Below are 15649 nucleotides of genomic sequence, written 5' to 3' on the forward strand. Positions count from 1 at the left end.
ATCAGGGGACCTGGGACCAAGTAGTCTACACGGTAACCACAGTGGTAGTTTCTCTGTCAGTGTTCTACACTGTAGCCACAGAGGAAGTCTCTCTGTCAGTGTTCTAGAATCTGTAGTCTCCACGGTAACCACAGTGGTAGTCTCTCTGTCAGTGTTCTAGAATCTGTAGTCTCCACGGTAACCACAGTGGTAGTCTCTCTGTCACTGTTCTAGATTCTAATTTTTCAGGAGGATTACTCTGTTTTTGCGGTCTTGTGTTTCCCAAAAGAAGGGTTCTCATGTCTCTGTGGTCTAAGAGGTCAACCAGAGTTTTTCTGTCTTTGTGTTTTAGCAGTTTCCCAACAGCAGGGTTCTCCTGTCATTGTGTTCCTAAGAGGTTAGCAAGAGAAGGGTTATTTTGTCTTTGTGTTCTAGTATTTAAGCAAGAGCAGGGTTGTTGTCAGTGGCGGCTGGTGACATATTTTTTTGGGGGGGCGGTAACGTCATGTTTCATGCTACATGCAGTACCCCTTTTCCACCACAACAGTGTAATGTCGACCGTATGATAAGCGCTGTTGATAAGTGATGTCAACTGATATGATGATAAGTCATTGAGATCAATGCTCTGACGTTCAGGTCCCAAGTATTTCACACTTTTCTCATCAAAATCTGATCGTTGATTAAACAGTGTTTCACATAAAGATACAACAAAGTTTTCAGTCATCGATGTCGCAATACTCACAAAACCAAAGTCTCTGCTAGCTATGCTGCTCTGCTTGGGAATTATATGGGATGTGAGGGAATGGTACAGGTCTCTGATTCGCCAAATAGTCCAACCCCATTGAAATAAGAAACGATAGGAAATTATGTCATTGGTTAGGGGTGCAAAAATGTGCGCCCCAGGGTTTTCTTTCAATCCGCCAATGAGAAGCTGTCCCTGCCGAAATGACTGAGAAAAGTTAGAGGGCTGCCACAGACTACCATTTGGTCGCCGCCCCCAGGGAGGAGGGGCTTCTGTCAGTACTAACGAATATATTATGTGTTCTTTGGTCTCTATGTTCTAGAAGTCTACCTACAGAGGGGTTCTACCTGACTGTGTTCCAGTAGATCATTATCAGAAGCGTTCTCTGTTCTAGTGTTTTAGTGGGTTACTACGAACAGGGTACTTCTGTTTTCTGTGTCACAGGATTCAGCAATGATTGATCATTATGAGCAGTGTTCCTCTGTGTGCATGTTCTAGTAGACCAGGGTTCTTTTGTTTCTGTGCTCTGTTAGATCACCGTCAGGAGGGTTCCTCTGCTGCAGGTGCTGACCTTCATCGTGCCCATCCTCTTCTTCCTCAGCCTGGACCTGGCGTCCTTCTTCATGCCTGACACGCGGGGGGACAAGCTGTGCTTTAAAGTCACTGTGCTGCTGGCCATGTCTGTCTTACTCCTCATCCTTAATGACACCTTTCCCTCCAAACCCAGCAAAACACCACTAATGGGTGAGGCACACACACACACACACGCACACACACACACACATAAGCACACGCACACACACACGCACGCACATCCCCTTCCCTCAAAACCCATCAACCCCCCCCTCAACACACACAAACACAAGCAAATCCAATCCCTTATATGTGGTGACTAACCACTTACATACAGTCTCTCCACTCCTCTCCTCTCCTGTCCTCTCCTCTCTTCTCCTCTCCTCTCCCCTCCTTTCTTCTCTTCTCCTCTCTTCTCTTCTCTTCTCCTCTCCTCTCCTCTCCTCTCTTCTCTCCTCTTCTCTTCTCCTCTACTCTCCTCTACTCTCCTCACCCCCTACCACCTCCTCACCACCTCCTCTTCTCCTCTACTCTCCTCTCCTTTCTTCTCTTCTCCTGTCTTCTCTTCCCTTATCCTCTCCTCTCCTCTCCTCTCCTCTCCTCTCCTCTCCTCTCCTCACCTCACCTCCCCTCTCCTCTCCTCTCCTCTCCTCGGCTCTCCTCCAGCTGTGTACGTGATAGTGGTGTTTGCCTTCATGCTGATGAGCCTGCTGGAGACAATCCTGGTGGTGTACCTGATGGAGAAGGCCTCCACCCCCCAGGGCAGCAGGGCAGGCAGGGGCAGCAGGCGCAGCAGGGGCAGCAGAGCCCCCAGCTCAGAGGGGCTCCACCTCAGCAGAGATGCCGGTATGCATCACATCACATCATAAACCATTGCACTCACACAGAGAAGTGGACAGACTTCAGGCAAACGCAAAAAGATACTAATAGAAATATAGGTACAAAGACAGACACAGCCAAGATTGTTGAACCTAATAACAGCATGGGATAAGAGCTAGGGAGGTCAGTGTGTGTGTTTGTGTGTTTGTGTGTGTGTGTGTGTGTGTGTGTGTGTGTGTGTGTGTGTGTGTGTGTGTGTGTGTGTGTGTGTGTGTGTGTGTGTGTGTGTGTGTGTGTGTGTGTGTGTGCAGACTGGCGATAGAGATTGAATAAAGACATGCTCTTGATTATGCTGCTTCCATCCGAGCAGGAAAGAGGAAGTCTGCGGTTGGTGGGTGCATCTGCGGAGTGAACGGGGTGTGTCAGCGTGAGACCCTCCCCATGGTGAACCCCCCCGAACCCGACGAGGGGGCAGAGGAGCGCTCCATCCCCCACCTCCTGCGCCTCATCCTCCAGGAGCTGCAGACGGACGCCCAGGAATCCGCTCAGGAGCACGGACAGCCCTGGCAGCAGAACACAATGGCCCAGCACGTCAACGCCACCTTCTTCCTGTTTTACCTGATCTCCATCTCCCTCTTCCTGCTCGTCCTCTTTCTGGACTGGATGTACTGGTAGACGTCAAATACAGCTATGTGTGTGGATATATATCTAAATATGTGTGCAGTACATACTACCAACTTTTTCAACTTCTGATGTATGCATTGTGTACGCGTTGGTGGTGGTGGGGGGGTGGGGGGGGGGTTCATGTATAATTGCTTCTTGTTCAAAGTGTCATAGTTCAGTCCTGATATAGCACAGATTGTAGTCGTGATCAACCAATGTGAAGGACTCATCAAAAGGCTAACAAGTGAATTTGACTGAGTGAATTATATTTATCTGTTGTTGTGTGGTGAAATTAAATTAAAAATAAAGACTAATTGACTGACCTTTTCGACGTTCAATTTCCGACTTTTGGGTGCTATGACAAAGGCTTTGGAAGAAAAGCTGATTCGCTTGTCTAACCCACAACAGCAGGTTTATCCTCCCGCCGCTAGATGGCGCCTCATTCGCACAACTCCTTTCTCCCGGGATGCCAACGTGACTGTGCGAGTAAATGAATGACGTGGATGTAACTCTCTGCTATCTCCGGGTAGTGAGTGCCTCTGTGATTCAGTGTTAGTAATTATTTTCTGTCAATAGTCTCAACAGTAAGCTGTTGACAGTGAAGCCAGACAAATAACACATTTATTTAACTCAACTAGAAAGAACCAACAGAAACTCTGAACATTGACATAGCTGTAATCGTTGTTATTGTAGCTAGCGATAGCTAAATAAACCAGTAGCACTTCATACAGCGTACCTACGAACTTAACCAGTAAATAACCGTGACTACAGAAACTTCACAGAATGAGAGTGAAAGCCAAATTTGAAAATATTCGAGACAAAATTGACGGCAATGAGGTGGACCTCAGTCTGTGCAACCTCACGGATGTGCCCGTTAGAGAGCTGGTGAGTTACACGTTCATGTATTTTGTGTAAGTAAGCTAAAATGGGCAGCGAAGGACGGCAACAGACTGATCTGATTCAAAGAAAAGGTCGACGTAAGGTCGTTGAATGTAAAGTTGCTGCTAGTTAGAACTGTCAGATTTGAACTACGTTTAATTACTACGTCTTGATGTGTGTGTTAGCTTTACTGTTCACTGATATGTATGTGCTCCTGCTACACACAGGCTGCGTATCCAAAAGCCACGTCCCTGGATCTGTCCTGCAACAATCTGATCATACTAACAGTAAGTACACACTCACACTCACTCACACACACACACACACACACACATACTTACTTATTTACTACCAGTGAGTACACACACTGCCTTACTTATGTACTTCCAGTGAGAACACACACACACCGCCTTGCTTATTTACTACCAGTGAGTACACGCACACCGCCTTGTTTATTTACTACCAGTGAGTACACACACACCGCCTTGCTTATGTACTTCCAGTGAGTGCACACACATACACACACTTAAAGGAGAGCGCCTGCCTTTGATAATTGCCTACAGGCACTGAGTGGGAGGCTGCGTCAGGCACTGGAAGACTGAGATGGGTGAAACACTGTACAGTCATTTTCTACAGACGCAGGTGTACCTCTGTAGGGATCCTTGTCAAACTTATGACAACATTCGTGAGCCTGTCACCGTTGAAACCATGCGGTTCACTTTGACGTGCTGGCTTGCCTGGATTCCGTTGTATAGCTGTTTTGCTGGTTTCAGAGTTCTAGTTCAGTATTGGACCGATGTCGATAGTTAATTGGGTATGCACAAGCTCTGGCGCTCACACACACGCATGTACGAACACACACACACTCGACCGCGTTCAGAGCTGTTTCACCTCCGCCACTCATATCCAAGGGTTACACCTTAACGTTAGTCAACTCATCCTTAACGTTAGTCAACTCAACCTTAACGTTAGTCAACTCAACCTTAACGTTAGTCAACTCAACCTTAACGTAAGTCAACTCATCCTTAACGTTAGTCAACTCAACCTTAACGTTAGTCAACTCAACCTTAACGTAAGTCAACTCATCCTTAACGTTAGTCAACTCATCCTTAACCTTAACGTTAGTCAACTCAACCTTAACGCTAGTCAACTCATCCTTAACCTTAACGTTAGTCAACTCAACCTTAACGCTAGTCAACTCATCCTTAACCTTAACGCTAGTCAACTCATCCTTAACCTTAACGTAAGTCAACTCATCCTTAACGTTAGTCAACTCATCCTTAACCTTAACGTTAGTCAACTCAACCTTAACGCTAGTCAACTCATCCTTAACCTTAACGTTAGTCAACTCAACCTTAACGTTAGTCAACTCAACAACAGACCATTTAGCATTTTTCACTCGGTCACTTCAAGACAGACTCGGTGTGATGTCAATTTGACTCTTCAGGCACATTTCGGGAGTGTGTGGTGCCCTGGTCTGATGTGATTGTGTGTGTGTGTGTGTGTGTGTGTGTGTGTGTGTGTGTGGTGCCCTAGTCTGATGTGATGGTGTGTGTGTGGTGCCCTGGTGTGATGTGAGTGTAGTGATGGTGTGTGTGTGTGGTGCCCTGGTGTGATGTGAGTGTAGTGATGGTGTGTGTGTGTGGTGCCCTGGTCTGGTGTGTGTGTGGTGCCCTGGTCTGATGTGAGTGTAGTTATGGTGTGTGTGTCCTCTTTGCACACATACTTACTTATTTACTACCAGTGAGTACACACACTGCCTTACTTATGTACTTCCAGTGAGAACACACACACACCGCCTTGTTTATTTACTACCAGTGAGTACACGCACACCGCCTTGCTTATTTACTACCAGTGAGTACACGCACACCGCCTTGCTTATTTACTACCAGTGAGTGCACACACATACACACACTTAAAGGAGAGCGCCTGCCTTTGATAATTGCCTACAGGCACTGAGTGGGAGGCTGCGTCAGGCACTGGAAGACTGAGATGGGTGAAACACTGTACAGTTATTTTCTACAGACGCAGGTGTACCTCTGTAGGGATCCTTGTCAAACTTATGAAAACATTCGTGAGCCTGTCACTGTTGAAACCATGCGGTTCACTTTGACGTGCTGGCTTGCCTGGATTCCGTTGTATAGCTGTTTTGCTGGTTTCAGAGTTCTAGTTCAGTATTGGGCCGATGTCGATAGTTAATTGGGTATGCACAAGCTCTGGCGCTCACACACACGCATGTACGAACACACACACACTCGACCGCGTTCAGAGCTGTTTCACCTCCGCCACTCATATCCAAGGGTTACACCTTAACGTTAGTCAACTCATCCTTAACGTTAGTCAACTCAACCTTAACGTTAGTCAACTCAACCTTAACGTAAGTCAACTCATCCTTAACCTTAACGTTAGTCAACTCAACCTTAACGTTAGTCAACTCAACCTTAACGTTAGTCAACTCAACAACAGACCATTTAGCATTTTTCACTCGGTCACTTCAAGACAGACTCGGTGTGATGTCAATGTGACTCTTCAGGCACATTTCGGGAGTGTGTGGTGCCCTGGTGTGTGAGTGCGTGTGTGTGTGTGTGTGTGTGTGTGTGTGGTGCCCTAGTCTGATGTGATGGTGTGTGTGTGGTGCCCTGGTCTGATGTGAGTGTAGTGATGGTGTGTGTGTGTGGTGCCCTGGTCTGATGTGAGTGTAGTGATGGTGTGTGTGTGTGGTGCCCTGGTCTGGTGTGTGTGTGTGGTGCCCTGGTCTGATGTGAGTGTAGTTATGGTGTGTGTGTCCTCTTTGCCTTCCCCCCAGCCTGAGTTCTGCAGCCTGAGCCATCTGGTGCGGATCGACCTGAGCAAGAACCAGCTGAGCAGCCTGCCCGAGGAGCTGGGGCGCCTCACCAGCCTCAACCATCTGGACCTGTTCCAGAACAAACTCAACACACTGCCTGTCAGCTTCTCACAGCTCAGGGTGAGACACACACACACACACACACGCACACGCACACGCACACGCACACACACACACACACACACACACACACACACACACACACACACACACACACACACACACACACACACACACACATGCACGCGCATACAGACACACACACACACACACTCACACACACACATGCAAACACACGCGCACACACACACACGCACACACACACACATGCACACACATAGACATATGCATGCACACACACACACACGCACGCACACATACATGCGCACACATAGACATGTGCATGCATGCACACACACATACGTGTACGCACACAACCACAGGTGTACGCATACACATATGAATCCACACACACACACACACACACACACACACACACACACACACACACACACACACACACACACACACACACACACACACACACACACACACACACACACACACACACACACACAATGATGCATAGGATAAGCAAACTTATAATCACTGACTTTAAACCTTGTGTGTGTGTGTGTGTGTGTGTGTGTGTGTGTGTGTGTGTGTGTGTGTGTGTGTTTGTTAAGAGTCTGAAATGGCTGGACTTAAAGGACAACCCTCTGGAGCCAGTGTTGGCCAAAGCAGCTGGGGACTGTTTGGATGACAAACAGTGCAGGCAATGTGCTGTCGCAGTGAGTACACACACACACACACACACACACACACACACTAGGGCTGAACGATTCATTGCATTTGCGATTAAATTGCGATATGGTAAGACGCGATTTTCTAACCGCAACGTCCGCAATTATAACATGGTCAAAAAATAAATAAATAAAAGATGGTACATTTTGCACACAGTGTTTAAAAACTGCATGCCTTGTGTTTATACTTACAATGACTTTGATTAAATTACTTAAATACACAGTGGCAAAGCAACCGATTTGTTGTTCTTGTTTCTGTAATGAGCAGATAAATAAAAATGTCAAATTTGGGAAAGAATATTTTACACTAAACGTATCTTGTATTGTTTTGGTCATATTTAAAACATTCATTACGTTTTGTTGGGGAAAAAAAGAGGATAAAATGAAAAAAATTGCATATTAAATCACAATATTTGGTGGAAAAATCGCAATTAGATTATTTTCCCAAATCATTCAGCCCTAGCGCGCACACACACGCACACACACAGCACACACCACACACACCACACGCACGCACACACACACACACACTCACTGACTCACACACACACACACACACACACACACACACTCGTATCACGAAACATCCCTAACTCCTCTTCATCAGTAGCTTCATGCTCCTGCCTGAGGCACGTCAGACTACGGAGCGCTAGAGAGGACAAAAGCCGAGTGGAAATGGCAAGAGGAAATGGCTATGTAAGAAAGGACTAGTTACTGCCTGAGAGAGGCTGATTTTCCGTTTAGTACGCACAAGAGACTGAGTTACTGCGCAAGAGAGGTTTACTTTAAGAAGGTGATGATTTGATGATGATTTGATCTGAAAGTTCCATCCAGAAAGCCTAGATCCATTAAAAAAGCCAAGACCATCTTGATCTGACTTCCTTTACTCTGGTGCTAGTAGGCCTACTTGCACTGCGTCTTGCTTAAAGTTAAAGTTAAAATCTCTTACTGTTTTTCAGTTTCTGCTTCATCAGAATCAACCATAACACATGCCTACCGCAATTCTAAAGAGTCTGCTTGTCCTGTGTGTGTGTATGAAATATGAGAGTTTATTTGTACTAATACCTCATTATTATTTAATGTGATTGCAACAGTACATTTTGCACTTTTTAAGGAAGCTCATGTTTTTGTAAGCAACTATTTTTAGCTATCATCTTCAAATTCATTTTTGTCGTATATGGTCTTGCCAAGGACCCATAGACACACCAGCGTTCCCACTATCCACCCACACTATACACTATATATAATTCTGGGGTCTGGATCACATCACTAAAATCGGGCAAAATATTTCACAACAGACTTGGGCAATTAAGCATCACTTCACATGCTAGCAAGCTTTTATCAGTCCCAGTTGTGCTCCTGATTGTATTTGCAAGGTTTTTGCCATGCAGAGTTACCTGGGTAGTTGTCCACGAAACGGCACACAGGATTTCATTTCAAAGAAATACCATAAGATACAAAAGAAAGAGTAAACAGAGGCCCTTCTCAAGAACTGCTTGCCTGCCGCTGCCTTATACTGTTGATAAAAATATCAAAACTAATTCATAAATTAACCAAAACTAAGGTATGTCACACTTCTTGTTTTCTTGATTCTCTATTTACTCATAATGATATTCTGTCTCTTGTCGGTGTGGGGCTGGTTCTCTGTAATGTGAAACTCGATCACTGTTGCGTGGCGAAAGCTATCTTCTCCTGTGCATGATTATACCTCAGTAGTCGTTTCTGTTGCGCAATAAATGGCCCTCCAACCTCCCTCTTACGGTACCTTACTCTCATGTGGTGGTAACTCACCCTCATGTATATTCGTTTCCTCTCACAATTTTGGCTCGGCTTTTGTCCAGTTTGGCACTTCACATCAGACAAGCAATGGAGGGGGTTCGGGAATTTAACAACACTCCAGTTGTCAGAGACAAGTCTACGTTGTGCTGATGGTGTGTGTGTGTGTGTGTGTGTACAGGTACTGCAGCACATGAGGGTCCTGCAGGAGGAGGCAGACAGACTGAATGAGAAGCGTCTGCTCAGACTGAGAGGTGAGTGCTACATCCAATTTCAGCCACTAGGGGGCACTAGCACATAGACAACACGGGTACGGTAATTTCATTCCAACAGATCTGTACAGGTGTAACGGATTAGAAGGATTCGAGGATTCGATCTTTAATTTCCAAAACACCTCACTCACACATAGGTGACAGTTTCCCTCTGAAAGATAAACATGGAAATGTCTGTTTCCTTTCCGTACCTCTGCCGTACCTCAGAGAGACACTCTGACAGTTCTGAGGTAGCAGCTGTCTCATGTTGTTATTGTTTCTCGCCCCCCCCCCCCCCCCCCCCCCCCCAGGGCTGGAGCTGAAGCGCGAAGCCAAGCAGAAGGAGCGAGAGGCGAAGGAGAAGGAAGTGCGGAAGCGAGAGAAGGCAGAGGAGAAGGAGAGGAAGAGGAAGGAGTATGAGGCTCAGCAGGCTGCTCTGGCCGCCCAGGAACAGCAGAGGAAGAAGAGGGAGGAGAAGAAGAAGAGAGCCGCCACCGTTGCAGGTGCGTAATGGTCGGGTGGGGCCTGAGCTAAGACCGCTGCAGGTGCGTCATGGTGGGGCTTGAGTTAAGACCGCTGCAGGTGCGTAATGGTGGGGTGGGGCTTGAGTTAAGACCGCTGCAGGTGCGTCATGGTGGGGTGGGGCTTGAGTTAAGACCGCTGCAGGTGCGTCATGGTGGGGTGGGGCTTGAGTTAAGACCGCTGCAGGTGCGTCATGGTGGGGCTTGAGTTAAGACCGCTGCAGGTGCGTCATGGTGGGGCTTGAGTTTAGACCGCTGCAGGTGCGTCATGGTGGGGCTTGAGTTTAGACTGCTGCAGGTGCGTCATGGTGGGGCTTGAGTTTAGACCGCTGCAGGTGCGTCATGGTGGGGCCTGAGTTTAGACTGCTGCAGGTGCGTAATGGTGGGGACTGCTGGCTATGCCAAGAACGCCTGAGCTAACACCAGACGGCCATCTCTGTGTGATAAGACAAGACAGCCATGTCTGTGTGATAGCCTTCTGACTGTCAGTTAGCCCAAATTGAGGGGAAATCAGGAATACAGGCAGCCCCCAGCCTCTGTACCAGTCATGGGATGATTGACTAGCGATTAAGACACATTGTAGGGAGCTGGGATGTTGACCCACCAGTAAAACACGTTAGGGCTTAGCATACTTCCTGTAGTACTGCGGGGAATACTTTATTTGTGTTGACTTTATTTGTGTTTAGTCAGAGGTGTATAAAGAGGATGAATACATAAAGAGAGGAGTGTGATCTGACCAGTGTGAACATGTGCCTCCTGTCCTGTGTGAACGTGTGCTTCCTGTCCTGTGTGAACGTCTGCTTCCTGTCCTTTGTGAACGTGTGCTTCCTGTCCTGTGTGAACGTCTGCTTCCTGTCCTGTGTGAACGTCTGCTTCCTGTCCTGTGTGAACGTGTGCTTCCGGTCCTGTGTGAACGTCTGCTTCCTGTCCTGTGTGAACGTCTGCTTCCTGTCCTGTGTGAACGTCTGCTTCCTGTCCTGTGTGAACATGTGCTTTCTGTCCTGTGTTAAAATGTGCTTCCTGTCCTGTGTGAACGTCTGCTTCCTGTCCTGTGTGAACGTGTGCTTCCTGTCCTGTGTGAACGTGTGCTTCCTGTCCTGTGTGAACATGTGCTTTCTGTCCTGTGTTAAAATGTGCTTTCTGTCCTGTGTGAACGTGTGCTTCCTGTCCTGTGTGAACGTGTGCTTCCTGTCCTGTGTGAACGTGTGCTTCCTGTCCTGTGTGAACGTGTGCTTCCTGTCCTGTGTGAACGTGTGCTTCCTGTCCTGTGTGAACGTCTGCTTCCTGTCCTGTGTGAACGTGTGCTTTCTGTCCTGTGTTAAAATGTGCTTCCTGTCCTGTGTGAACATGTGCTTCCTGAACATGGGCATCCTGTCCTGTGTTAACATGTGCTTCCTGTCCTGTATTGACTGACAGATAAGAAGAAGGCGGAGTCTGAGGCGGTGGCGAGTTCTGGTTGGTCGGTGTCGTCTGTGCTGCTCCGCCTTCTGCTCCTGCTGCTGCTGGGAGTGGGCGGGTCTGTAGCGGCATGCCATCTGAGCCCGCTCAGAGAGGAGGAGATGTGTGAACCGCTCAAGTTAATCCTGCAGGAGGCGCTGCAGTGGGCTCAACATGCCCTCGCTCAGAGCCAGGAGCTGCTGCAGCCCCTCCTCCAGAAACTCTCCGCCCTCACCGCCTCCAGCCCTGCCCTCTGATGTCATCACCAGCCTCTCCGCAGTCACGCCCTTCCTCCGCCCACCTGGCTCAGAGAGACCAGCAAGCCCCTCCTCCTAAATATCACCCCTGTGACGTCACCAGCCAGTGTCTCTGCAACCACGCCCTCCGACGACCAGCGAGCCCCTCCTCTAGCCTTTGGCCCCACCCAGTGCCATCACATGCTGTCAATCATGCTCTTACATTTCAACATGCCCTCGCCATAGGACAGCCCAGGATCCTCCCCATGCCTGTAGCCCCTTTTTCAGAGTGCGCACCCTGTCTATCAGAGTGGGGCTTGGCTTAGAGGGCGTGGTGAATTCTAGAATGTTGTGGTGAATTCTAGAAAGATGTGGTTGTGGTGAAGGAGGTGTTTCCATCAGCATAAATTCCTATGGAATTGTCTCTGCCAGTTCTTGCTCGTTCTGGTTTTAACCCAATCACAGTGGATTTCTTGTGCTGACACAAGCTTAGCTGCCCCCAGTGGGCGGGGCCTTGCTGCCGTGTCTGAAGTATCTTACTGGCAATCAGAGGCGTTGCTGCCGTGTCTGAAGTATCTAACTGCCAATCAGAAGCGTTGCTGCCTAGTCACTTAGCAATGCCAACTGTCTGTGGCTGGGACTTTTGCTGCTGCCTTTAACTGTGCTTACAGTCCTCAGTTCAGTTTTGCATGCCATGCTTGTAAGTGTGTGTGGGGGTGTGTGTGTGTGTGTGTGTCTGCGTGCGTGCGTGCGCCTGCCTGCGTGCGTTTGTGCGTGCGCCAGCATGCCTGCAACTGGTATCAACCCTTACTTCAGTTCCATATGCCACGCTACTGTGTGTGTGTGTGTGTGTGTGTGTGTGTGTGTGTGTGTGTGTGTGTAGGCAGGAAAATATGACTGGGGGTCGCAGCTTGAGTAAAGAGGTAAAAGTGCACTTGTGTCTAAAGGTCTCATCTCTACATGAACACACACGCTTGCTAGTGATCAGTGTCTCACCATTACATGAACACACACACACACTGATCAGTGTCTAATTTCTACATGAACACACACACTTATCAGTGTCATCTCTACATGAACACACACGCTTGCTAGTGATCAGTGGTCAATAAATGCCTGACAGCATGAGAACGTTCTAGAAAGAGCCAAAGTTTCTGTTCTTGTGTTTACTGTAAGAATATAATCCAAGCAAAGCATAGGCAACAACACTACAATATCACAAGACTGTCACTTTAGTGTTATGAATGCTTTTATCAAAGGTGACGTAAAAGTACATTTTTACACAAAAGTAATACTTGTTATGCTTGTATTTCAAATGTTATATTTGTTATACTTGTATTTCAAATGTTTTATTTGTTATACTTGTATCCCAAATGTAACATTTGTTATACTTGTATTCCAAATGTAATATTTGTTATACTTGTATTCCAAATAGTTTGTGCATCTCTCAGCACAGGCCTCAGTAACCCTGAGCTAACACACTGAATGGAACATTACGGAGACGGAATCTCCCTGACTTATGGTCTCTTGTTAGAGAATACACCAACAGCAATCTAATCTAACTAATGGTCGTCACTGCTTTCATTACAGTTAGTTTCCTACTGGCCTTCCCTATCTGAAGGCCTGTAGTGTACTGTAGTGTGGGGGCAGATGGGTTTGCACTGGGTGGTCCAATTCAAGGATAAATCAGCAAGACCCCTGCAGAGATGATTGGTCACACCAGACCCATGTGACGTCTGTGAAGATGATGATAGGTCAATCCCAGATCATGTGAGTTCTGGTTAGGGTTGTGGCTCAGTGACGACTGTCCCGAGCCTTCCTGTACTCGTGCTCCTGCAGGTCTGTGTTGCATAGCAACAGTGGGTTTGCTGCTTCATCAACATTCATGCCCAGGGTCACCTCCCGAAACGCCTCACTGACGGAGAGCTGGGAGAAACACATTCATACACAGTTAAACACACACTCCAAAACATGAGTGCATTCATACACAGTTAAACACACACACTCCAAAACATGAGTGCATTTAAGCACAGTTAAACACACACACACACCAAAGTGCCATTCAGCCATCTCACTACCTGTTACCGAAATAAACACATATATCTCCAGTTTAACCAGTTCTCCACTAAGTCATCATGGTTGAACAATACAGTTAATTAATAAACTGACTAATTAAAAATAAGGCTGCTTGAATTTTACTCTACTACTTTTATATGTTACTTTGTCCAGTCAAATGAACTCTGATGTATTAACAAGCACTGTTAGGCCTACCTCTCCAAAGCCCAGCTTTTTGAACACGGCGATGCTCACTGTGTTATCCAGGCCGATTTTGGCCTCAAATTTCCTGATGCCCAGTCTGGTGAAAGCTGCAGAGAGCATGATATTATGTGTTTAACACTTAGCCAGAGATGGACCTCCACAGATAGCATACACACGGATGATGCAGAGGCGTTATCAAACATACCATAGCACAGCATAATCTGCGTCACCTCTTTCCCAATCCCTCTTCCTCTGTAGCTGGGCTCTGGAAGGGAAAGAGGGAGGTAATCAAAGAGAGATATGGGGGAGTATCTAACTGGAGGAGATGACATATGATCAGGCAAACATTGAGAGTACTTGTGTGTTTTTGATCACCTGCGATCATAATCTCCACCTCTGCCAGTGACTGGTCACTGGGATCGGTCAGGTAAATGTTCACATCTCCCACCATGCACTGCTCCTCTGGCACGGAGGGCTCATTCCACTTCTTCTTGTCAAGGATGATGAAGGTGCATTCTACAAAGTAGACAGAGGTGTGTATGACCATCAGAGAGAAGATCAGGTCAGTGAATCTGAGGCTATGGATGGATCCAACTCTTCAGAGAGCACCTCCCGTCCTGACTGGCAATTCGACTAGTGCTTAACTTGCAATTACAGCAGTTACATTCCTGCACTTCTTTTTCTTTTCTATTTCGTTTCTTATGTAAAGTAGTATTTATTGTTACGCAAGGTTCTATTGTTCGTAGCTTGACTGTTCTCTCCCTTGTACGTCGCTTTGGTCAAAAGCGTCTGCTAAATGTAAATGTAAAATGATGAGGAGGAGGATGGAGACTCACTGTCGTCGTCCTCTCTCCAGCTGCGCTGCATCTCGAACTCCTGCTCCAGCGATAGCGGTTCCGACGCGGTCAGCTTCTGCAGCTCTTCCGAGCCCATCCACTCATGGTACCTGACCGGACAGACACCAAAACACATCACCGAGCCTGTCACTCAAAACACATCACCGAGCTGTCTGGGCAGTCCTAAACTCAGGGTTTCCCGAATGCAGCTTACCTGGGTACGTGGTTTGAGTTGTAAGGCACCAGAACAATCTTCTTTCCCTCCAGTAAAGTGTTTTCATTTATCCTCATAGTGGGCGATCCTCTATTTAAACCAAAGCTGTTGCAAGTTATAAATATTCAAAGTTGTACACAGAGATGACAGACGGGTGATGTTGAGACATCAAGCAATTATGATGAGGCTAGACAAAAAACAAATATGTTTACCTTTTGATACCTTCGTGAATTTTAAGTTGTCACCTAGCTTGGACCATCAAATTAGATATTACGAATCCTACAATTTATAAAATACAAAAATGTCGATGAGGTACTAAAGAAGATAAACGAAGAACTAATTTCACTGTGCATGGATTCATTCCGGATTCATAAATGGTCAGTCAGGCCAAGAGGAACTGAGGAACCTTTTTTTGTGTTGCTTTTCCGGGTTAAGAGACCACAGTATTTCAAAATAAAAGTCTCAAGAAAATAAAAGTCCCAACGAGATTTTTTTTCAGTGTTATTATTTAAATCTAAAGGTAACATATATCACACCCTCTTCACCGTCTTTCATGCCTACAGAAGCACTCTTCATAAACAAATGCTGTTTTAGACAGTATACATACACATGTAGCAGTGAAGCAGAATGGTTGGTGAGGTTTTTAAGAGCAGGGCTATATGGAGGCCCTAATGGGTAAATCAGACGGACTTATCACTGATAAAAATCTTTGTTTGAAAGTCCCTTTTTTCATCTTGAAAGATGAACCACAGATGGAGGGCTTTCATAGGCCTCTATCATTCAGTGTCTAGAGTGCAGAACTGGACCCGATAGCCC

At 46.7% G+C, this 15649-nt stretch overlaps 2 protein-coding genes across 3 annotated transcripts; one reads left to right on the forward strand and one right to left on the reverse strand.

The window, feature by feature from the left end:
- The first annotated feature begins 3280 nt into the window (after positions 1 to 3280).
- On the forward strand, positions 3281 to 12456 carry lrrc59 (leucine rich repeat containing 59). The gene is made up of 7 exons (XM_080840717.1): positions 3281 to 3661; positions 3883 to 3942; positions 6462 to 6620; positions 7187 to 7291; positions 9261 to 9333; positions 9642 to 9833; positions 11268 to 12456. Exons 1-7 carry the CDS (start codon positions 3560 to 3562, stop codon positions 11543 to 11545), a joined length of 969 nt encoding a protein of 322 aa, XP_080696843.1. The 5' UTR covers positions 3281 to 3559; the 3' UTR covers positions 11546 to 12456.
- A 304-nt stretch (positions 12457 to 12760) lies between these two features.
- On the reverse strand, positions 12761 to 15204 carry nat9 (N-acetyltransferase 9). Of its 2 annotated transcripts, none has more exons than XM_080840719.1 (7): positions 15046 to 15204; positions 14834 to 14923; positions 14620 to 14729; positions 14159 to 14299; positions 13989 to 14048; positions 13796 to 13890; positions 12761 to 13450 (listed from the first exon to the last, which is right to left on the reverse strand). In XM_080840719.1, exons 2-7 carry the CDS (start codon positions 14908 to 14910, stop codon positions 13319 to 13321), a joined length of 615 nt encoding a protein of 204 aa, XP_080696845.1. In that variant the 5' UTR covers positions 14911 to 14923; positions 15046 to 15204; the 3' UTR covers positions 12761 to 13318. The 2 variants fall into 2 exon arrangements, with proteins under 2 accessions (XP_080696845.1, XP_080696844.1); XM_080840718.1 differs by having other exon boundaries at positions 14834 to 14938.
- Positions 15205 to 15649: the final 445 nt, after the last annotated feature.

The sequence above is a fragment of the Sprattus sprattus genome, assembly GCF_963457725.1.
Source record: "Sprattus sprattus genome assembly, chromosome: 6".
Lineage (NCBI taxonomy): Eukaryota > Metazoa > Chordata > Actinopteri > Clupeiformes > Clupeidae > Sprattus > Sprattus sprattus.

What these genes read in the sequence shown, in the direction of transcription:
- lrrc59 (XM_080840717.1), top strand. Translation starts at nt 3,560, where the DNA reads ATGAGAGTGAAAGCCAAATTTGAAAATATTCGAGACAAAATTGACGGC. An exon ending in ACAATCTGATCATACTAACA is followed by an intron (nt 3,943 to 6,461) that starts GTAAGTACACAC and finishes CCTTCCCCCCAG; the next exon opens with CCTGAGTTCTGCAGCCTGAG. An exon ending in GCGTCTGCTCAGACTGAGAG is followed by an intron (nt 9,334 to 9,641) that starts GTGAGTGCTACA and finishes CCCCCCCCCCAG; the next exon opens with GGCTGGAGCTGAAGCGCGAA.
- nat9 (XM_080840719.1), bottom strand. Translation starts at nt 14,910, where the DNA reads ATGAGGATAAATGAAAACACTTTACTGGAGGGAAAGAAGATTGTTCTG. An exon ending in AACTCAAACCACGTACCCAG is followed by an intron (nt 14,730 to 14,833) that starts GTAAGCTGCATT and finishes CTGTCCGGTCAG; the next exon opens with GTACCATGAGTGGATGGGCT. An exon ending in GGTGGAGATTATGATCGCAG is followed by an intron (nt 14,049 to 14,158) that starts GTGATCAAAAAC and finishes TTTCCCTTCCAG; the next exon opens with AGCCCAGCTACAGAGGAAGA.